At 36.5% G+C, this 24,583-nt stretch overlaps 1 protein-coding gene across 3 annotated transcripts; it reads left to right on the plus strand.

The window, feature by feature from the left end:
- Positions 1 to 11,921: 11,921 nt before the first annotated feature.
- LOC123311606 lies at positions 11,922 to 13,589 on the plus strand. Of its 3 annotated transcripts, none has more exons than XM_044895659.1 (3): positions 11,922 to 12,033; positions 12,126 to 12,194; positions 12,274 to 13,589. In XM_044895659.1, exon 3 carries the CDS (start codon positions 12,518 to 12,520, stop codon positions 13,301 to 13,303), a length of 786 nt encoding a protein of 261 aa, XP_044751594.1. In that variant the 5' UTR covers positions 11,922 to 12,033; positions 12,126 to 12,194; positions 12,274 to 12,517; the 3' UTR covers positions 13,304 to 13,589. The 3 variants fall into 3 exon arrangements, with proteins under 3 accessions (XP_044751594.1, XP_044751593.1, XP_044751592.1); XM_044895658.1 differs by having other exon boundaries at positions 12,291 to 13,589; XM_044895657.1 differs by having other exon boundaries at positions 11,928 to 12,033; positions 12,489 to 13,589.
- The last annotated feature ends 10,994 nt before the right edge of the window (positions 13,590 to 24,583 follow it).

Consider the following 24,583-nt stretch of genomic DNA (forward strand, 5'->3'; position numbering starts at 1 on the left):
TAGTGCTATGTGGCCTGGCATTATCGTCCATAAAGATAAATTGAGCCCCTAATTCATTACCCATGGGTATAATTACAGGATTTATGATATTTTCGAGGCAATATGCACCAGTCAACGTCCCGGATATGTGAATTAGTGGCGTTCTTCTTCCAAACATTATGCCTCCCGAAAACATTTCAGTGCCACCGCGAAAAGGAGCAACTTGAATAGCTCTCTCAGGTCTATTTCGACATCCTGGTTCCCTCCAAACTCTTAAGCGGTAGTCATCACTTACTAACCCAAACCGTGACTCATCTGTAAATAGCACATTCCTCCATTCTTCTAAATGCCAGTTTTGATGAGCTCGCGACCACTGCAGACGAGCGGTTCGGTGACGAACTGTTAATAAACGAACTCTGAGAGGACTTTTGGACCGCAATCCTGATGTTTAAATTCTTCTACGAATTGTAGCACATGAAATTACACGGTTGTGGGCTTTTTGGAATTCCGACCTGAGTGTTGGTACCGTCACTGACCTATTTCTACGGGCTGATTGGGCAATATACCGATCTTCTCGAATCGTGGTAACACGAGGATGACCATTTCGAGGTCTATTATGCACTCCACCAGTTTCCTCATAGCGCCTAATCGTTCTGCTAACCGTGCTTCGAATAATGTTTAGTCTATTGGCTATCTGATGGCGTGAGAGCCCACTTTGCCAGAGAGCAATAATTCTAGTTCTGTCAAACTCAGACAACTCGTTTCTGGGCATATTACACAGTTTTTGAACTAACCAGTACTTAAAACGAAAAACTACTGGTCCGCAGAAAGGCACACATTTGACAAAATCGATATTTAAACGCAAGAAAATTTTTTGTTTCGTAATGTTATCGTTTAATTTGGTGGTCAAAAAGTTTCTGTTGTTGTCAGTAACAATTTGTTGTGAATCTTGATTATTTTATCTCCACTACAGGGGGGGTGCAAAACTTTTGAAAGTGGGTGTAATTTAACATTTCAAGACTGTAATTTATATCTGAGGCTTAGAAATAAGGAAACTTTTCATGTAACGCCAAGTAGTTTATCTCCTATTAATAAAATGATGCTTATATGCAATGAGTTGATTGAAAAATTTGACTTGAATTTGTTTCCCAGCAAACCATCATGTTACATGCATAAGGGTGCTACATAACATAAACAGAACATTTGAAACACAACTGTGGATTTATAAATAAATATTCCATATACATAACGTTCTCATTTCACGTGATACATATCAAACATAATATAATATTTATGTATCATATACATTAATTTGTTATGTTTTTCATGAAAAGTATATGGTATATCAATTTCGTATTATCTATGATATGTATCATTTTGAATGAGAATGTTATGTATATGGTATATTAATTTATAAATGCACAATTTTCATTCAAATGTTCTGTTAATTTTATGTAGCAATCAGAGCACTAAATACATATTATTACGATATGAGAGTATACACATAACATATACCTAATTTTTCAGCAGTCATCCCGACAATGAAACTTACGGTATGATTTATTGAATCGTGAAAAAGTACAAACATCAGTACTGAAAGTAGCTGTTATCGAAACTGTTTTATTCAATTTTTTACTACTAGCGGATAGAATCCGCCAAAATAGGCGAATTATGAACTTTGATAACTCAACTTTCATAACCTCAATTATTGACGTTCGGAGGAAAAAGAAGGGTTGTGTGATTAGGCTGAATGTTCACATTCATGCATCAGTATGACAAATTTATTATTTATAATATGTATTTGCAAGGATAGTAACCCTGATTCCATTCGTCAGAGATACAATATTTTGTATATCTGATGATTCTGTGTGACAAATGAAAAGCAAATACTCGAGTTATTTTTTAAAACTTAAAGAATGCGATTTTAGTTCGAGTTTTGAGAATTATTTGGTTTCCGCATTGATAAAAGAAGCAATTTTAATTCCATACAATTAATATGGTGCACTTATATGAAAAGTCACATGTTTCCATAGCTAGATAGGTTGGAGGGACCACTCAGGAACACAAGATGTCGAAAAGTAAGCAGGTTCGAGCCCGGAATGAGAAGGAATTTTAGGTCGGTGCGGGAGACAACCACGGATCGTAGACATAGGTTACTAAAGAAGTCTCATATATGAATACTGACAATCAATCAGGTGTAACAATAAATTATCGTTCTGGTACAGTTTTTGCCCAAAATAAGTACGTATTTCATCAAATATGGCGATCCATTAAATTTTGGATGTCCTTGTATTTATTGAGGTTATATTTCAAATTGGTATCAGATGTTCTGTACCAGAGCTATCATCCTTTGCACATAGCATGTAAGGTACAAAGTACCTATATGTGTACCGAACATGTAATATTGCAGTTTCGTTACAGTATACATAGCGAAAGGCGGACATAGAGCTCTCGTTAGAACGATAACGGATAGATCGTGTACGGAACTTTGCTATGTAACACGGAACGTTGCAATATGTATGATACGTTGATGATATGCAATTGTGTTTGCTGGGTTAATACTAGTTTTGGAAATGTGGGAAGATTATTCTCCTAGGTTAAGTAGTTAATAGTGTTTTTGTGTTTGTTCTGCATATGTAATAACCTTCTTGGGTGTATGTGTAGAAATAAATAAATAAAACAGCTATATCCGTCCCGAATGATCGTTAATCTGATTTGGTTCTGCCTCAAATTCCAACAACACTGAATTATTAGCTGTAGTTCTTGATTGTCCATACAGAAAAGTGAACTTACTGAACGACATGTTCAATAAATGAATGTTGTACACCCCTTTCTCTAAACTAATACATTTTCACATACCAATAATCGCTTATAAATACAACATATTCGTAAGTCGTAGTTAAGGGTTCAAATTATTTTTAAATATCAATTGACAATGCTCTGTCAAATTCTAAACAGCGGTACCTACAGTGGGAAAAACGAAACTGATCCCATATCCCCACGAAATTAAAAACAAAATCGAATCAGTGAATACAATACACCCGTAGATAGAGAAAGGGGAAGATAACGTAAACAACAAGAAAAGTGTGTCCAACATCTCTATGTTTTTGTTGACATTTACTGTGCATCTACTCCATGTTTGTTTACGTTTACCCCAATATTTGAATTTGTGTTCGATGTAATAGTGTTTCGTGCGTTTTAAGACTTGAGTATCAAGAATTTCGGTGTTGACATGCCAGGAAATTGTGTAATTTGTGGAAAATATGCTGAAAAAGATAGATTCGGATTGGGGTAAACGTAAACAAAAACAAGTTGATGTTGGACACAGAGAGCTCTTCGTAGCTGCGCAATGCGGTATCTTCTCTTTCCTCTATCTACGAATACACCAGAGTTTTAGACATCTTAATAGTGACTTTTTATTCGCGTCAATTTCGTGCGTGATATTTATAACTGTAAAATGATGGAAATTTCAAGCGACGATGAAGTAAGCAGTACCTAAGATGTCTAAAACTCTGGTGCAAAGATTATAGAGTAGAAAGATAGGAAACGCCCTCATATCGCTAGTACTAAAAACCGACTACATTTTGGCCAGTGAAAACACATTTGACGATGAGATGGCGCTGAAAACGTATTATCAATACAGAAAAACTGTTTAATAACAGTTTTCTCTTTTATAATTGAGGGGCGCGAAATTCGAATTCTATTCCTTGTATTCAATTTCAATATTGACGTTGTTGAGACCAGAAAACAAACATCCTGAGCGACAAAACAAAAGGATGGTTTTGTTTTGTGACCAGGATTGGTATCAATGAAATACGCTGTTGGATGTGATAAATTTTTATTTGCAATCTATAAAAAATTTACAAAAATTTGAAATTATGGACAACGAATAGAGCTTTGACTAGGAGACAAGAGTACATGGTTATCTGCTATAGTTACGTGAAAGGTGTTTTTCTGTGAAAAAGTTTCGAATTAATAAACTGAGTTGAATTTTTACAATTTATATCAGAAATTGATATGAACCAATATTCAATTTACCGTCAGAGGATACATATTTCCGTTACTTACATATTATTTACAAAATTTTCAGAACCACAATTGAAAAAAACCTTACAGAGGTATACAAGCCTTGTATTCAAGTCCGTCAGTATAATTTCTTCATGCTTTTTCATGATTTCTTCATAGTATGGTCACGACACAATATACAAATTGATTGACGAATGAACACTCACAGAAGGTTTCATAAAACTTTGACTTTCCAAACAACAATTTGACAGTCACCCGATTCCCAAATCGAAATCCATAAAATTTTGCATTTCTGAATATATTGAAGGCAATATCGAGAATCTTTGAATGGAGGGTAAGGTTAATTGGTGTAAAAGTCATAATTTCCCCTAAATGAGCCCTTCATGTAAGGGATGCTTCCTGCATACAACAATTCACGTGGATAAACAGTTCTCAATCGACTTGCAGTAAAATGTTCATTGCACATGGTGTAGTCAGTAGTGTTTGCAGGCCTTTACGCCCTGAAAATTTTATCCACTTCGTAGCACTGAAAACAAAAATCAATGAATGACCGAGTCACATGTTACCAGTTAATACTTACATTCCCATTTTCCTTAGTAAAATTCGTTTTATTTGATCCACAGTTCTTCACCATACAATAATTTTCGAACGATATTCTGAGGTTTTCGCCAAGAAATTAGACAAAAATTTCAATAATCAGCAACTAGGTTGTCTATGGATACGAGAATCAAAACATTCAAAACCGGTTTGATCAAAATGGCCATTTGACTCTGACATCTCGCAAAATTTCATATGTCCCTCGAATTAAATTTTTAACCAGTCTTAGGGCCTTAAAAACACATTTGAAACACAGATGGCGCTCACATCACTCTAGTCGCTTCGTTTCCTATATTTCTACTCTATAATCTTTGCTCTGGTGTATTCACTGATTCGATTTTGTTTTTAATTTCGTGGGGATATGGGATCAGTTTCGTTTTTCCCACTGTAGGTAGCGCTGATTAGAATTTGACAGAGCATTGTCAATTGATATTTGAAAATAATTTGAATACTTTGCTACGACTTACGAATATGTTGTATTTATAAGCTATTATTGGTGTGTGAAAATGTATTAGTTTCGAGAAAGAGATGTAGAACATTCATTTATTCAACATGTCGTTCAGTAAGTTCAGTTTTCTGTATGGACAATCAAGAACTATTATAGCTAATAATTCAGTGTTGTTGGAATTTGAGGCAGAACCAAATCAGATGAACAAACATTCGGAACGGATATTGCTAAGTTTTATAGCAACTTCAGCAATATTTCAAAGAAACTGTATTGGAAATGCGTAATGTGAATCGTGAACATGTATTGAGAATCAGAAATACATCCATCTACTCGAGTCTGTTCTTCAAATATTCTGCATGAGTAGATACAGTGAAAATTCCCTTTCCGTCAACTGTGTTTTATTAAAATCATATTGAATAACCCCCCTCACGAATCAATTTGTCAAACGGAAATTATCTTGAAGAAGAATAGTAAATACTCCTTCGAACCCTTATTCGATAGTGTTGAAATATTTACAGATTTTTTTTACAAAGAAAATTAAACTGTAAATCACAAATAATCCTTAATAGCTGACAAAATGGGTCAGTTCGTATTTTGCACTCGTTGATCGATATTCGATATATCAACGCAAAACAAAATAAAACGAGAGATCATTGGTCTTGGTTTGGTAGAACAAGGATAGAATGAAGCAAAGGACGTGGTGGCGCCGCCACGAAACTGATCCCATATCCACAGAACCACAGAACCCATATCCCCGATTTTCTGAAATAATGATGCTTGCAAAAAGTGTACACACCAGTGTTTTAGACATCTTAGCAGCATAGACAAATAATCCCTCTAGACCGCCAACTAGCGGTGAGTTTCTGGTTCAGGTTTTCTAGTTCAGCATACAAACGCTAGGGTATAATTTGGCAGGTCGATCGTTGCCTTTCTGTCACATTTGAAGTAGACAAATTCAAATTCGAATTTGACAATCAAATTTTTTCCAATCTTAAAATTATTTCGTTATATAGGTTTCCCTAGAGTTCGAGTAATTTGTTAGCATTGTAAAATAATAAGTAATTGTGAGTTGAGTTATTGTTCATGATATTTTGTACTTCGATTTCTTTGTGAGCTTATACTTCAGTGCCGATTTTGAAGTAATCTAAGTTCTCATGAAAATTGCGAATATTCGACATGAATCGTCGAATATATAAATATATTCTCGATCGTCTTTGCGTTAAACGGATAATTTACCATTGATCATGGGCCTCAATAAATGTGCAGTTCCCGGTTGTGAAGTGAACTCCAAACACAGACATAGGTTCCCTCATTTCGAGAGACTTTTCAAGATTCCAGAAGTGGTTAGATATTTTGCAGAATGAAAGTATAAACGTAATGAGGCCGGAGGATATTTATCAGAGGAAATTAGTCTGCCATCATAATTTCGAGGATAAATATATTGCCCCAGGAAAAAAAAAGACTTTTAATACATGCCTTACCAACTCTTTTCGTCAGTTATGGATCATCATCAGGTTTGTACTTGAGTGTGTTAAAAATTTTGGAGAAAATCACTGCATACATGCAGTGATTCAAGCTCGTCTGAAAAATATTTGACCTCAATATTGTAACGTTTTCTTCGCTGATTAAAACGTCCAACTTATTAAAATTATTTATTTACACTTAATACACTTATAATTCACAAACTAAGTATCACACTACTATTTATTTCCACTCTTGTTTATTTCCACTAGTCGCTTGCACTGTTACTGTAGTTGTACTTCACTTGCCTACCTGCTCCTCCGCTGGGCTTATATAGGCGCCGGAAACATTCAGGTAGATTCGCGGTTATTCTGGAAGCTCTCGACCGCTCTGGTTCTCGAAAGGTCCGACCGCAAGGGCCGGACTGGTTACACTGTCCCCTCCTTAAGCCTGTTCTGTCCCAGAACAGATTTAGTGAATTCCTCCGAGGACCGTGGCGAAACTTGCACTCATCACCATTCCTACAGTAGCCATTCTGATGGAAGTAGCACTCCACAGTTTTTCCAGGCTCCCTGGCCTGCTTTGGGTTAAAACTGCACACCAGGATCCGTATACCAGTCCCCTGAAATACCACCTCCAGCATGCTTCGCACAACTCGCCAATTCAGCTGGTCCAATCCACAACCGAGCTTAGGAACAGCTAATTTCCTAACTCCAAAGCGTTGAAGGTCTTCTTTCAAGCTATGCAGTGCAGTCCATAGATTTTGATAGGTTGGCTTCTGATAGGAATGTTGCTTTGTGACTAAGTCACAACCGACCTTCAGCCTTCAATTTCAAAACTTTTCCGATTCTTGGCTGCTGTCGCAATAGTTGTTCCTGACGTCCAAATTTATTTCTGAATACTCTGGCTATTCCTTTGCTCATACGAAGGTCCTCCGCTACGCAATGAGCGAGAGAGTATTCCTCAGACACGGTAAAGAGATCTTGATGTACTTCTTGTGTAACGCCGAACCGTGCAACGCGTGTCTCACCATAACAATCCATAAACTTCTGGTAATCGCTGCTTCCTTGCGTCGGGGCTTCCACAAGACGTACCTCTTCTTTGACCTGCGCGTACGGGGCTAATCGGTTGAAATGGACAACCTTTGGTTTTCCTCTGGGAAGCTTCCTTATCCGGTAAACTACATCATTTATCCTCTTGATTATTTCATACGGTCCCTCCCACTGTCTCTGCAGCTTTGGTGAAAAACCTTTCCTCCTTTGTGGATTATGTAGCCACACTAGATCTCCAGTGGCGAATCCACCTTCAATAGCCTTGATGTCGTAGCGCATTTTCATTCGGTCACTTGCTTGCTGCATTTGATTGCGCACCTTGCCATGTATGTAATCCAGCTTGTTCCTTAATTTACTAACGTAGTCCTCCCCAGCTACGTCTTCTCCAGGCTTACATCCAAACTCTAAGTCGCAAGGCAGTCTTATTTCTCGGCCGAACATTATACTGGATGGAGTTTCCTTGGTAGATTCTTGAACCGAAGATCTATATACCATGGTGAATAGATGTAAATATTCATCCCAATCCCGCTGATGATCAGAAACTACTTTGGCTAGATGTTTTCCCATGGTCCGATTCATTCGTTCGACCATGCCGTCTGATTGTGGATGAAGAGGTGTAGTCCTTGTTTTGTGAATTCCCAATTTGCTGCATACTTCTTGGAATAACTTCGATTCAAAATTTCGGCCTTGATCACAATGCAGCTCCAGAGGTATTCCAAATCTGCAGAAGAATTCTCTGACCAATTTATCAGCTACCGTACTTGCCTCTTGATTAGGAATACCGTAGGCTTCCACCCATTTCGTGAAATAGTCCATCGCTACCAAAATGTACTTGTTTCCATGGTCTGTTTCGGGAAAGGGGCCAGCGATGTCGATAGCTACTCGTTCCATGGGGGATCCGACGTTATATTGCCTCATTGGTGCTTTTCCTTTACCATAAGGTCCGTTAGCAGCAGCACAAACCTTGCATCTTCTACACCAATCTTTAACGTCCCTTTTACAATTTAGCCAATAAAATCGCTGCCTGACTTTTTCCAACGTCTTGGTTATCCCGAAATGTCCACCTGAAGTTCCGTTATGTAGTCTGGTCAGAATGTCTGTCACACGGCTCTTCGGCACAATCAACTGAAGTCTCTGCTCAGTTCCATCTTCATTTTCCCAACAACGCTTCAGAAGACCTCCATCAATCTTCAATGTTTCCCATTGTGCCCAATACGACTTTACATTCTGGCTCAGTCTGGATACTTCTTCCCAAGTAGGTCGTCTACCGCTCTTCTTCCAACTCAGGATTACTTTCAAGTCGTTATCTTCCTCTTGTGCTCTTTGAATTTCTTCAGGTAGCCAGTCGTCTTCGATTACGGTGGTCCGCCTTAAATCGATCTTTTCTTCCAGGCGCGAACAATGACTGGAATTCTGGGGACACTCAATGGTTTTGGTCGAGCCATTGTCTACCACAGCGACTCCTTTTATTTTCCCAGCTGTAGCCCTTTCAAATTCTGGACGATTTTGCTTGAAATGCCTCCTTTTGTTGCAGTTCCAGCACACAGCATCCTTTTTCCCAGCAACCAATATTCTGCGGACTTTTTCTCTGACAATCTCCTCAACAGATCGATCTGTTTCTTGCTCTTGTCTTACACGAAAGTGTCCCCTATGCGACGCTTGCTTCGCTGCTTCGATTTCCAAAGCCTGGGCTAAGGCATCATCTACGGTTCTAGGGCGTGCTAGTCTCAGGGCTTGTTGTATTTCGCTATCCTTTATCCCATCCACGAATGTCTGGATTGATAGCTGTTCCAGGAAGCTATCTGGAGCAGATGGATAAGCCAGCCTGACTAATCTTGCCACATCAGCTTCAAACTCCTGGAGATTTTCCCCTGTTTTCTGCACTCGGTTCTTTATTTGTGCATGGTATACTTGTTGTAAATGAGCATCACCATATCTCATCTGAAGTTCCGATGTAAGAACTTCGTAACAGGCTTGATGACTCTCCGGGATCGTCTGCAGAATGTTGAGTGCCTCTCCTCGTAGAGCTATTATTAATGCCGTGGCTTTTTCGTTATCGTTCCAATTGTTCGCCAGCGCAGCAGCTTCAAACTGTTTTTGGTATGTCGACCAGGGTATTTTTCCATCAAAAGTTGGAGGCTTGATCTTCATTCTACTACCTTCGCCGTCATTTTCCGCTTTCGCTGTGCTGTAGGGTGTTGAAGCCAGAATATCTGTTCTGTTTGACATTCTTTTCAAGGAATCTATCAACTTGGAATGATGTTCAATTATTCCTGCCATTTCTTCAAACTTGTCGTTAACCTTGTCAAACTTTTCATCAACTCTTTCATAAACTTCGTCAAATTTTCCGTTCACTATATCGAACTTCTCGTCCACTTTATAAAATTTTTCATTTATGGATTCCAGTTTCTTATCCAATTTATCTGTAAGTTGACTCACCACATCATTACAATTTTCCTTAATCTGGTCCATTTTCTCATTTAATTTTCGAGAATTTTCTTCCATTTGTTCATTCAACTTACAAGAATTCTCGTCCATTTTCTCATTTAATTTTCGAGAATTTTCTTCATTTTGGACCATTTGTTCATTCAACTTACAAGAATTCTCGTCCATTTTCTCATTTAATTTTCGAGAATTTTCTTCCATTCTTTCGTTCATCTTACTCAAAAGGTCCATTACAGCTTGAGTCTCCATTGCGTTCTGTAATCTTGTGGTCACTGGCATGAACAAATAACCGAAAATATTTATTTAATTCGAGCGATGTTGAACCCCACACTTGACACCAATGTAACGTTTTCTTCGCTGATTAAAACGTCCAACTTATTAAAATTATTTATTTACACTTAATACACTTATAATTCACAAACTAAGTATCACACTACTATTTATTTCCACTCTTGTTTATTTCCACTAGTCGCTTGCACTGTTACTGTAGTTGTACTTCACTTGCCTACCTGCTCCTCCGCTGCACAGAGGGGTAAATGACAAGTCTAGTCGGCCAAAAATATTTAAAAACCATTTTCTGTTGGTTCAAGTCTGTTGATTACGAAAAAAATATCATAAAAAATCTAGGACCTCTGGTATCAATCTTGCGAATAATAAACAATGAGTGAGATAATAGATACGATAATTCACCTGAATTTTAATTTATTTACGATTTATAATAAGAAAAAGGCAAACTCAATCATTCACCTGATGTGAAATTGATTTATTTCTTCTTAGTCGTCTGATTATTCACAACTTGCATAACTGTCCGAATAGAGAAGACTCTGAGGAGTTATTTGATTGGATGATTTTACCAAAAATGGCTTGCTTTTTTTCTTCGGTATTGGCCTCATGCCAGATGAGAAGCGGATTGAAAGTAAGATATCGATGTTACAAGATTCTCTTGAAAATTTTCGAGCAAAATTTATTCGATAGAGACTGAAATGTTTTACATAATGTTTAATATTCTTCTGCTGCTCTTCGGAATAATTATCTCGATTTACTAGACAATTTTCCAAAAATTCCAAATTCTTGTCGAAACTGGTCAACTGCTGGCTATCCCAAAGGTTGAAGAGGTTTTGTTTCATAATGGTGGTCACTCCAGATGGTCCTAAAATGACATTTTGTCTTTGACTAATGAAAATAGCTCCATATATAAAATCTATTTTCCGACCTCATTTTGAAATTCCTTGATTCCTCATTTAGATTAGCTGAAGAAGAAAAATCAATATTTTCCAAAGTGGCGGTTATTGGCGGCTATTGATTGAAAATCTATCTACTACATAACTTGAACAACCAATCATGTTAAAATGGTTATCGGGAGTCATCAGGAAGTATAACAAATGTCTCATCGAATGTTGAAATTCACAATAACAAGAAGCATAAAATAAAGAGAACCATATATTAATTTTTTTTATTGCTGCATCCTCTATTTTAATGAATAACATAACGCTATTACATAGATGCATACCTGGTCTCTCATAATCCATAATGAGATGGTCTTATAAAAGTTTGAGAGGTAACACAGGAAGCACGGAACTATGCATTGAAGGAGATATTTTTGATGCGTTAAAAAACTAATGTAATGCAACCGACAAGTTCAAACAAATTTTTTCGCTAATTGAAGATCAGGGAAAAACGATTTACGCCATTGATTCGAATCACCCACTATTCTAATTGACCATTCGGTGCAATTTTCCCATTTCTGATGCATTTTTGGAAACTGATTTTTGGCCGGCTAGATAATAACTTTACTCCACTGTGCGCTGGGCTTATATAGGCGCCGGAAACATTCAGGTAGATTCGCGGTTATTCTGGAAGCTCTCGACCGCTCTGGTTCTCGAAAGGTCCGACCGCAAGGGCCGGACTGGTTACAATATTATATAATACCTAACAATTTTTTTGTAGGTAGTGAAGAAATCCCGCTTCCATCCTTGAGTGATATTCAGATGCCATCTTGTTCTCATATCGTAGGAGAAGATGAAAGTGAGTAATCATTTCTGATTTCAATTTCAATTTTCAATTTCTTTTGAATTCTAGAAATTTATATAATCTGATTTTTTTGTCATTATTTTTAGCTGAAGCAGCATCAAGAGTTATACCTCCAACATCCGCAGATTCTAAAACCAAAGCACCCGTTTCACACTGTAAGTAACTGAATCATGAATGATCTTCCATTTTTGTTATTTAGTTGGTGCAAACTGCATATTCACATCTAGTTCTTAGATATCTTTTTTTTATAGGTAGTTCAGCATCTAATCCCAGCATAAATAAATCTATATTAGTTGGTTACTGCCTTCACATATGGCCTCATGGACAGTATCAATTAATAAGAATAATAATAAGTGTTCTTTATCGGCAACCTACAATGGTCGTCGACCAAAGTTTTTCAGCCTATGATCCTATGTAATAATCATAAAAATAATTTTCAACTTTTCCAGATTATTCTCAAGTAGGAGCAGTATCACAAATGACAAACAGGGAAAGAAAGTTATATTCAACCATGAAAAAAATATCTCAGCAGTTAAGAAGAACAACCAGAAAAAAGAATAATTTTCGAGAAAGGTTGGCCCTAACAAAACAGTGTGCTCGGAAACTCGCCCTGGAAGACATACTTTCCCGAATGAGTCCTCTCGCTTCCACATTTATCAAGTGTCAATTAAGAGAGGCAGGAAGATTTGGAAAGCAGCATAGATTCACAGTGGATGACAAAATCATGGGTCTCGCACTTGCAAAACAGAGTCCGAGGGCATATCGGTTTTTGACAAGGGTTTTTGCTCTACCAAGCATCTCAACATTGAACAATTTTCTGAAGAATATTAATTTCGAACCGGGATTAAACGAGAATATATTCTTGTTGCTGCAAAACACCATAGAGAAGTGGAACTCGCAGGAGAAAATAATAGTTTTGATGTGGGATGAAATTTCTCTGATGCCACATTTTGATTTCCAAGAGAGTAAAGGAAGTATCTCTGGGTTCAAAGATTTGGGCAATGGAAAAAGATCACGCGAGATTGTAGATCATGCCGTAGTCTTTATGATTGGAGGATTTAAAAAAAGGTTTAAACTCCCTTTATCATTCCATTTCACATCAAATGGTGGTGTGAAAATGTTGGAATTGAAGACATTAGTTGCCAATGTATTAAACAGATTGTTAGAAATTGGCTTCAAACCTATTTCGACAATCTGCGATCAAGCTCCAACTAATGTAACAACTCATAAAAGATACAAGGATAAATTATTTGAGGAGAAATGAAGAATATAGGGGTGGCTTCATTAAGTTTCAAAATTTCAAAATATACCCCATTTACGATCCTCCCCACCTATTGAAGGGCATGAGAAATAACTTTCTCGACAAAAATATTAAATTTGGTAATGGAAAAATTGCCAAATGGCAACATATAAGATCTCTATATCACATTGATAATGCTCCGAGCACTATCGGTGGACTGCAAGCCCTGCCAAATTTAACCGATGATCACTTAAATCCTCAAGGATCAAAGAAAATGAAGGTCAAATATGCTGCCCAAATATTCAGCCATAAAGTTATAGCCATATAGTGGATATATTTTCCTCTTTTTTTTGTTCTCTTTTCCAACAATAATTTTTGTTATATGATCTGTCAACCATTTGATATTTTGAGATAAACGCGTTTCAAACCAATGTCTTCAATAAGACATTCTCCATCTGACGCACTCTCGTGAGATGCAGAGTGAATGTCTCTGGTGAAATGCGTTCCGGCTGGATAGGAAAGAGTCAGCACTTTCGTGCTTCTGAGATTGAATATTTGAAATTTGTTTACAGATACAATGATGACTATTGGGGACGGCGTCAGTGAAACAGCTGAATTGCTGTTTTTCTTTGATCAATTATTTGATTCCGTAAATGGAAATCGGGAAAAGGCAGTTCATGGGAAACCCTTGAGATGTGGAATCTCTGACTCCAGTCCCCATATAAACTTCTGGAAAGAAGCAGCAAACACTTTGCAGACGATGGAGTTTTGCTCCACATCTACTGCAGAGAGGAGTAAACCCCCCAGTTTAAAAAATTGGGTGTTTTCTATAAAAAACTTTTTTTATATATGGAAATTTTTGAGAGAGGAAGGTTTCAAGTTCATGTTAGGACGCCAGTTTCCAGGATCCACTGGAAAATTTTTTCGGTCAAGTCAGGAGTCATGGAGTTGCACCTCGAATTGAATAATTTTTCCGCCGAATTTATGGATTGCACCATTCATGCAAATAAAACAATTGAGGATATCAAAAAATTCTCAATTAAGACTATTGTGCATGCATGGTGCAGAACTGTGAATAGATTTCTGAATGAAAAAGATTCTAGACCATATATGGGTAGAGTTCTGATTAAAATTGCCGCAAAAAAATGTTTTATTCAAAGAAGAAAAGATTAGAAGAAAGGGGTGCCAAAATTCTTTGAAAAGCATATTTTTGCCGATTACTTGTTTGAAAATAAATTTTTCTACAAGCGTGCGCGTTCAACCTTTTTCCCGCACGCATTCCAAGTTGCAAAGAGTCACTTTTCCAAAAGGTGCGGGAAAAACGCCTGCTATTTCTGCTATTTCTTTGAATGGATTAGCAGGGGTTTTTCCCGCACGCAAATATTATAGAGTAAATTTAAATTCTATCATGTTTCTATGCATAGAACTTCAACGATGAGAAACTCATAGTAATGACATGCAGAATTACGTCTGTCATTATATATGAATTAATCAAATGAGATATGATATGTTTCGTGAAATGGATAACAACAACAACAACAACAAAATACTTTATTTCCATTTGAATGATCACATCATTATAGAAAAGGTCAGTAAAATTACAATAGGCACAGGTGAATGAATCGATTTGAAAAAAAGAAAAAATACAAAAAAGTACATTACAAAGAGAATTACAAAAATTATCAGGTGAATGAATCAATTTGAAAAAAAGAAAAAATACAAAAAAAAGTACATTACAAGAGAATTACAAAAAAATGTCCTCAACCTTATAATAACATTTTTCCATTAGATACTGCTTTAATTTGTTTTTGAAAACTTTTATGTTACAAGAACTTTTTATATCCTCAGTTAGGTTATTGAAAATTTTTAATCCAAGATAGAACGGTGACCGCCTACCGATTCTGTATTTGAAACTGGGTAAAACTAGATCCGAACGGTTTCTTGTGTCATAATTATGATTGTCAGAATTTTTTAAGAGTGAGTTCTTATTAACAAAAACATCCGAAGCCATCTCCAATATCAGTAATGATGGCAGAGTGAGCAATTGAAACTTCATGAAATATGGTTTGCATGATACTCTCTGTGATATTCCCGCAATACACCGTATTATTCTTTTCTGTAGGAGAAAAACATCTTCAGCAAAAGAGGACGCGCCCCAAAACACTACACCATACCTAAGTCTAGAAGAAACCTGAGCATGATACACTAAAAGAAGTTGATCCAATGTCAAGACTTTCTTCAAGTTTCATAATAAAAAACAGACTGAATTCAGTTTGGTGCAAATATTTTCACAGTGAGATCTCCAGTTAAGATTTTCATCCAAAGTTATACATTTATATATTTCAAGCGCTTGTAGAAAAAATATTGTTCCTTACTCTTGCGTAAAGTGTCTTGCCCGCACTCAACTGCTTACCCGAACTCTGCTTCGCATCGTTCGGGCAACGGCAGTTTCGTGCGGGCAAGTATCACTTTCCGCACTTGATAGGAAAATAACTATTTCATTTTCATCAAATCTATGTTTGAAAACATTTTCAACAATTATTTTACTTCTTCCACTATGCTATATTAGAAAATAGATTTCAATTCGTATGTTGAATGTTATGTGCAACAAAAATATACCTATTTTAAGAATTCTTCAATTATTTTTTATATATTTTTCTCTGTACATTGGATGAATATAGATTTTATTATATTGCATTTGTATTATTTCTTCACCCAAAATACGTTTTGTATGAGTATAAGTATAATGATATTTGAATTCTAGAATTTATTGGGCCATTTCCATCATTTTGGATCATTCTCTAGAGAATTCTCTCAAAAGAATAATCCAAAATGATCGAAATAGCCCAATAAATTGTCGATCATCTCTTCGACAATGATTTGAATTCCCGCCAAATTACGATTAGTTCAGCATACAAACAACAAGAGGCGCTGGTATTAGCCCGACCAGGCTTTAGTACGTACGTTGGCCATCTAGAGGGATTAGTTTATCTATGTCTTAGCAGTACCAAACCTAACTTGACAGATGCGGCCAATTCAATAATTTCAAATCTTTTACCGAAGAAATCGAGGCGCCAGTATGAAAATGCATATCAGCAATTTAAAGAGAGGTATGAAGCAAATAAAGCCACAAAAATAACCGAGAATGTGCTGTTGGCATATTTTGTATAGAAGTCTGAGAAGCTGAAGTCTTCCACGATATGGGCAATATATTCTATGTTGAAAGCAACACTCAATGTTAAAGAAAACGTGGATTTTAAGAAATTTACCAAGTTGGTTCCATATTTGAAAAAATTGTCAGTTGGAAACTATCCTAAGAAATCTAAGGTATTGACTAGAGAGGCAGATGATGAAACCTGGTTGGTTAAGGTAGATTTTTGATGATTTTTTATAAATTACTGATTTCTTTTTAGGTTGTTTCAATACTTGGAATTTCGGCCCTTGCCGCCCTGAGGAAATCACTACAATGACGGTCGATGACATAAAAGATAAAAATTCCATTTTGATTGTTGAAGTACCCGATAAAAAAACGAATATACAACGAATTTTTACAGTTTCAAATTTAGATTATATTGACATTTACCTACCGAAAATATGCGGCTCTTCGTCCAAGTTATGCTACCCGTCGCCGATTGTTTTTGAAGTATCAAAAATAAAACATGTTTTAACCAAGTTGTTGGAATAAATAGTATTGGAAATATGCCTAGCTTAATAGCAAAACATCTAAAATTACCAAATCCTGATGCCTACACGGGCCATTGTTTTCGGAAGACCAAGACAGCTGTCTACAAAGCAGTTGTCCTCCCAACGATTCTTTACGGAAGCGAAAGCTGGACGCCCTACAGGCGACATATTAAACAGCTTGAACAAACGCAACAACATCATCTAAGACAGGAAATGCACATCAGATGGTTCCACAAAGTTTCCAATGCAGAAGTCTTGCAACGCGCGAGTTGTACAACAGTTGAGACTCAAGTAACGAGGGCCCGACTCAGATGGAGCGGCCACATTCTGAGGATGCAAAACACAAGACTCCCCAGAATAGCTCTGTATGGCGAATTGGCAGAGGGAGCCCGGAAACCAGGACGCTAGTATAAGCGGTTTAAGGATACACTACATCAATCCCTAAAATCAATTAATGCCAATCATAACTGGGAACAACTAGCGTTATACAGGTCACAGTTGAGATCTATGGTGCACAGTTATAATGGAGACTCGAGAAGAATTCAGCGGCGGCCAGATCTGATTGGTGACTATCCATGCCCGGAGTGTGGAAGGATCTGTAGTTCACGGTTGGGTCTCTTCAGTCACAGGGGGGCGCACAGTCGCAATTAGCCCCAAGAAATTATAAGTCTGTTCTTTTTTTATGTCTTTTTGTAGATAAATTCCCGGTAACGGGATACAGCAATGAATGAATGAATGAATGTTTTCGGAGAAGATCCGCCACACTCCTTGCTAATAAGGGGGCCGTTATATGTGTTTTGAAGCGACATGGAGGATGGAAATCTTCGACTGTGGCCGAAGGATACGTGGAAGATTCTATCCTTCAAGTATATTCAATCAAATTCAGAATGGACAGACAAAATATCAATAAAACCAAACTGTGAAATTTCATTTGAACACCTTTCGGTCGTCTATTACATCAATTCGCTAGACTTCACGATTCAACCATTTTCGAAAAATATCACATCAAACTGAAAAGGTTCTGTTGAATTCAATTCAAATAACAGCAAACAAAAAATACAAAAACAAGTACCATCAAAACATTTGTTTCGGTAACCGTCCGGGATGTACCTATTTCAGGAACACTTCTTTGAGAAAGTAGCATTTCCCGGACTAGGGAAGATGAAGTTCGAAGGTTGCCAACTATATAGGTTCATAGGTTGTGCATGTTGCAGTATCCATATCTCTTTAGTGTTGATTCATTCGTGTTATGTTGTTTTCTATATAAAACGCTCATTGCAAGGTACAGATTAAGAACATTAAGCATCAAATTCTGAATATTTTGTTATGTAGTAGAATTCACCTGTTCGTGATTCTAATAGTCATAACTTCGTTTTTGCTATAGTTACGACGAAGCATTTTTCCATTTTGAAATCTGCATGAATAGCGCATATTCTTGAAAAAGTTGTCACTCGGGCTTATATAATTTTTTGTACAATGAAGGCACAAAGATAGACCAAATGAAATATTTATTACATTTTATGATGAAATTTGGAGTTCTGAATTTTTTTCGAATTATTTTCTTCTTCTTTTGAAACGGTTTACGGCATATCTATTGGAGTATTTCATGAAGAAAATATTTGAGCACAAAAAACCCTAGGACACCCTGTATAACGAAAGTAAAATATTCTCATGACTCAATGTCTATAAATGACCGGACCCAGCATGAAACGCCCTGTATTGGGGATGTGCATTTACTACATTTTCAAACACCAGTCAAAGATTATAGATATAAGTATAAGATATAATCCTTTGACAGCAGTTATATAGAGTTGAATACAATGACTCTAAAAACACTGTAGTTTTGAATACAGTGACTCTATATATAAGTTTTATAGTCATTGTAGTTTAGAAATAAAAACAAAGAACTCTGGTATCAGTTTTTGGAGCTAGAGAAATCATTAAAAAATAAAATAGGATTTCTTTGTACGAAACGCTCTAGTTTCACGAATCGACAAAAGATGGCGTACTATAGAGTCATAGATTTGATTATTATTGAATCCAGTAGGTATATACGGAATGAGTAGGTATGTAACTCAATATAATATTGTATGAAAGATTATACATTATAGATCTTTGATTGTATAAAGACCACCAGATTGGTCAGAGTGTTTGCTGAATAATTGGAGAACAATAATTTTATTGTGATGCTAGAAATGTATATTTTGATGATTATTATGGAAAATATACTGCTCCACAAGAGTTAGAGATATCGTATTCAATCGTTTTTAAAAGTAAGTAATCTTCGAGAAAATTGCTGTAAAATCATTTAATACTAATAACAACCTGAATCGATCCAATAAAAATCAGTATGAGACATTTCGTCAATCTGGTCGCCTTTTTTCTGAAGTTTGGTTCTTTGCATGTGCTTTATGAATGTTCTTATTTTGAAATGAAGTCAGTTTATCAACGGCTTCGATTTGAAACGAGTTTTCTGAAAATGCCAAGAAGAAGTAAATTAACAAACGCTGAGGCTAATAGGGCTATCGGAATGCTACAGGCTGGCCTAACTAAGGTTGTTGTAGCGGAAAGGCTCCAAGTCAGCCAAAGTGTGATATCTCGACTTCGAAATAGGTTCAGGGAGACAGGTTCCGTGTTGGAAAGACCAAGGCTTGGTGGGCGACCAAAAACAACACCTGCTCAGGATCGTTTCATCACCGTTTCGGCGAGAAGAAACCCTACATCTACGTGTAGAATGCTACGGAATACTCTTCAAAATGCAGATGGGGTCCAAGTTTCCAACGAAACCATCAGACGATGTTTGACAGAGGTGAATCTAGCTTCTAGACGTCCATTAAAAGGAGTTCCTTTAACACGTGACCATAAGCGTCAAAGACTGGAATGGGTAAGGCAACATATCAATTGGAATGATCAATGGCGTAGTGTTTTCAGATTCTCGAAGAATAAGGGTATGGACAATCCCACGCATACCCCGTAATCGCAGCTATGTCCAAGAAGTTCATCCATTCCGAGGGGGTAGTGTTATGGGTATGGGCCGGGATATGTTTAAACGGGCGCACAGATCTACACATTTGTCCTGGGAATATGACCGCCTAGACTAAGCATGGGCAAACTACGGCCCGCGGGCCAGGTCCGGCCCACGTGAAAGTCTAATCCGGCCCGCGTCAAGATTTTGAAACAATCACCAGTATTTTTGTTTTCTAAGTTTGACCGCCTGATAAGGAAAAGCAATGTCACCTAATACCGAGTTGTCTCAAAGCGTAAGTTGCTTACTGTTCATTATCATCTTAAAATGTTGAAGATTATACATCGAAGACGACAAATTAGCTGGAAACGTATTAGGTGGAAGAAGGACTGATAAATGGGGGCTTCATAGCTGCTGAAGTGAACCAAGTCCATGCAGCCTAGTTTTGGGATACATGACTTAGGTTAGAATATAAGCATATGCTTACATTCACTTTACACAAATTTAAAGAAGTCACTTTTGAATTAATTGATGATAAACAACTTCTATGTCATGTGTCATGTATCTCAAAACTAGGCTGCATGGACTTGGTTCACTTCATCCCTGAATCCCTCAAATAAAAGTCCACCAATTTGTTATTCAAATTGCATAGAGTTGTGCTCGAGGCTCAGCCTTAGTACTGCGTGTGCATCTGGCAGCGGCTGGCATTATTTCTTGTAATCCCCAGAAAAAGCAAAAAACGCCAAATCTCCTTCGATGTTCCAACGACTGCATCACAGAACAGAAATAGTGATGCAAGGAATACAAAACTTGCAACGAACGGTTTGTTGCTGAGCTCCAAACATGAAGGCAGTATTCAAGTGTGATTAACACATGAAAATATCTATTCAATTATTCGATTCTGCGTAGTTTGAATCGATTAAGTAACGGTTTCCTTCTAAATGAAAATTTTTGAGCTTTAAGAACGGTATTAATTATTGGATCTAACATTAATTTAGTTTAGCAAAGTTTGCGCGCAACTTAGCATAGGTGTAGTGTTCTAGTTCTCTCAATTCTAAACTAAATTATTTTGGATTTGCTTGGGAGTCTTGGGACCTCGAGTTATAGCAGTCAACAGCACGGTTACTGAGATGATGATATTATGCTCGTGATGGTTAGTAACGAATCAAGCATTAAAATTTTCGTTTGGTTCGTTGTCAACGTCTGTGTAATTCGAAGTATTTTTGAACTTTTGATTTTCATTGATGACAGCAACAAAAATATCACATATTTTTCAAAAATTTCGTCCTTCAAAGTACCTTTGACTAATATTTACAACATTACTACTGGAGGTAGGAGCACCAAATATGACGGGCGGAATCTGGTATCGTGGGCATATTTAATGAATAATCATAATATCTCGGGAACAACTGCATATTGTTATGTGAACAGGTGTTTTCCACTATGAAACTATGAATAGCAGCGTAAGCAACCGACTATAAATGTGCCTACAGATTACTCTAACGTGACGTGGGCCCATGTCATAATGCGCATGATTCAAAAATCTAACATCGGATTTTGCGCGGAAGCGTTCAATGTGGGAACGTGGGAATACACGTGTCAACGTCACGTCTGACTAATTTAACGCTTCCGCAAAAAATCCTATATTAGATTTTCGAATAATGCGCATTATGACTTGGGCCCACGTCACGTCAGAGTAATCTGTTGGCACCTTAAGTGACTAGCATTCAGCATTATCACTGCCAATTTCACAACTTTTAGAAGCTCGATCACAGTTTCATTTTTCACATACTCTTTCGTATCCTACCGAACAATAATTAATTTTTGTCATTTTTTTTACTTTTCTAGGATGTAAAAATCGAAAAAAAGTTAATCACTTGTAAAAATGTGTATTTTTTTTTTGGCCCGCCTAGGTAATTTTTCATTTTATCTGGCCCTCCCCTCAAAAAGTTTGCCCATGCCTGGCCTAGACGATAGACCGCACCGTGCAGCCAGAGTGGAGAATGCGCGCGAGGAGCTTGGTATTCCACATTTACCAATACCTCCGCACGCACCAGATTTGAATTGCATAGAACATGTATGGTGCATGGGATATGCTCCAAAGAAGATTAGATAATCATCAACCTACCCCAGAATCCTTAAATGATCTGAAAGAACTTCTGCAACCGGGGGCACTGTTCGATTTTTCGCAAAAGATAAAGTACAGTTGATAGGTTCATCGTTAGAAACTATTTGTAACACAAAAATTTTTGTTTGTAACATAACATACAATGGAAAAATGACACTCTCAAAAAAATACGCAGTTAGCACCCATATTTTCGAAAATGAAGATAATTTTTTTTTGTATTCGTTCGTAACTCGTTAGTAACTATGTATTTGTAACCCAAATTTTTCGTTTTTGACCTAACCTATGATGGAAAAATGACACCCTCAAAATGCGAAGTTAGCACTCACATTTTCGAAAATGAAGATAATTCTTTTTTGCATTCATTCGTAACTCTTTAGTGACTATCTGTGACACAAAAATTTTCGTTTGTACATTAGTGAATTGTGAATTATGCATGATAAGTCTACTCAAGTGACTGAATATGTAGTCCTAGATTTGTTAGGGTCACATTGAGGAGATAATCATATTCCATTCGGATTTCCTTTTTTTATAAATCAAACATGTGAGCTCACTATTTCAGCCATAACTCTTCAGATGGCGCAAGAGTTGGAATTTTGACGTCAGAAGAAAAATTCTCAAGCAAAGTTATTACGATGAACAAACTATCTACCTCCTTTGAAAATGACCAATAATTTTAAATACTTGCATAAAAAAAAGTTCAGAATTCAAATACAGAATGATTCATAAAAATTTAATAGTTATGTACATTTTGGATAGATGATAATATAAATTAACATATAAAACGAAATTTTGAAATCATTTTAAGATATGATGCAAAACTGCAGATCAATTGAGAAAAACCACTTGTGAAAATTCAGTCCATTTGCCTATGAATACTTTATCCAGCTTAGTGTTAACCATATAATTCCTTTGTATACCTATAAACCCAATATTGTACCCATGTTTGTACTCCGCATTCCTCTGGGTGTTTACTTCACGGGAACCCATTGTTCGATTTTTCGCAAAAAAAGAACAAAGTTGGAAAGACCATCATCAGTAACTATTTTTAACACAAAAATTTTGTCTTATAACCTAACCTATTGAAAATGACACCCTCAAAAAAATACGCGAAGTCAGCACCCACATTTTCGAAAATCCTACATTTTTGTTATGCGATGTGAGCACCGACTTTTTCGAGAATGAGGATAATTTTTTTCCCATTCGTTAGTTACTCGTTAGTAACTATTTGTAGAACTAAAATTTTCGTTTGTATCTCAAAAGTAATTAAAGAAAATTACAATATTACGCTGACTGGTAACTTACCGGGCACAGAAAAATGAATTAAATTCAGTTGTAGAGTCCATCATCGTTATTAACTATTTGAACCACAAAAATTGTTGCTCGTCGCATAATCGGTTAATGCCATCCCGAAAATGCGGGGTAACAACCTCATTCTCAAAAATTTCATATTTTTGTTTTGTTCCCAATAGAACTTCGATATTAACTATTTGTGGGACAACTTTTTTTTCCACCCAATCACTAATGAAAAAATTGTACCCAGAAATAGTGAAGAGTGTGAGTAAGAACCAATATGTTGCATTCGATAGGTCCCTGTTACTTAATGTTCGGCACATAAAATTTTTCATCAGTTACCTATTCTGCAATTGACAAAGTAACACCCCTAAAGTGAAAAATTAGCATATATATACATTCTTTGTTTTTGTATCGATACATATTCCACATCCAATTTATATTGTCAATATGGGAAATCCAGTATTTCCGAGATGAATTATATTTTATATTCGGTTATCTTTGATTTTGAGCTAGCACCCAGTGCTCACTTCACATTTTGGGTTATTTTCCCATTATAGGTTAGGTTACAAACAACAATTTTTGTGTTACGAATAGTTACTAACGATGACCTTTTCAACTGTACTCTTTTTCTGAAAAATCGAAATGTAGGTGGCCCGTGAAATTAGCACCCAGCGGAACGCGGTGTTTTTCTATCAGTATCTTTGAGGTACAAACGAAAATTTTGGTGTTACAAATAGTTACTATCGTGTTACTAAGCAATGCAAAAAACATAATATTAATTTTCGAAAGATTGGGGGCTAACTTCACGAACACATTACATAGCGCTTAGCAGTAGTATCGGGTGCCGTTTCATTATGGGCTGCTATGATTATGAATATATTAGCATCCTATAGAAGATTATTCGGTAACGTATATTAGGGTGATAAATTCCTTTTGAGCATTTGTGAAATTTTTGGATTTTTTTTTAAATAATTTTCGTCACTTTATTCTGTGGGTTAGAAGTTGGATCTTTTTTATTTTGGAATATTTATCGGTATCATTAACAATTTCTAAAAGTTTTATTGTATATTCATCTGAATCCATAACTGTTGCATTTCCTATCGGCCGGTAGAATTTTAATGTTATTATTATTTTTTAGTAAAGTTATAGTTTTTTCTCAATTTTATTCAGATTAGGTTGAATTTTAAAAGGTTTATCAAGTAATAACTTATTTAATAATCTAAAATTATTCGAT

Source organism: Coccinella septempunctata, chromosome 4 (genome assembly GCF_907165205.1).
Source record: "Coccinella septempunctata chromosome 4, icCocSept1.1, whole genome shotgun sequence".
NCBI classification, from domain to species: domain Eukaryota; kingdom Metazoa; phylum Arthropoda; class Insecta; order Coleoptera; family Coccinellidae; genus Coccinella; species Coccinella septempunctata.

Bases quoted from the DNA above. Each gene is read 5' to 3' on its own strand.
- LOC123311606 (XM_044895657.1), top strand. From the start codon at position 11,997: ATGCCATCTTGTTCTCATATCGTAGGAGAAGATGAAA. The intron at 12,034-12,125 runs GTGAGTAATCAT...CATTATTTTTAG, and splicing joins TATCGTAGGAGAAGATGAAA to CTGAAGCAGCATCAAGAGTT. The intron at 12,195-12,488 runs GTAAGTAACTGA...CAACTTTTCCAG, and splicing joins CAAAGCACCCGTTTCACACT to ATTATTCTCAAGTAGGAGCA.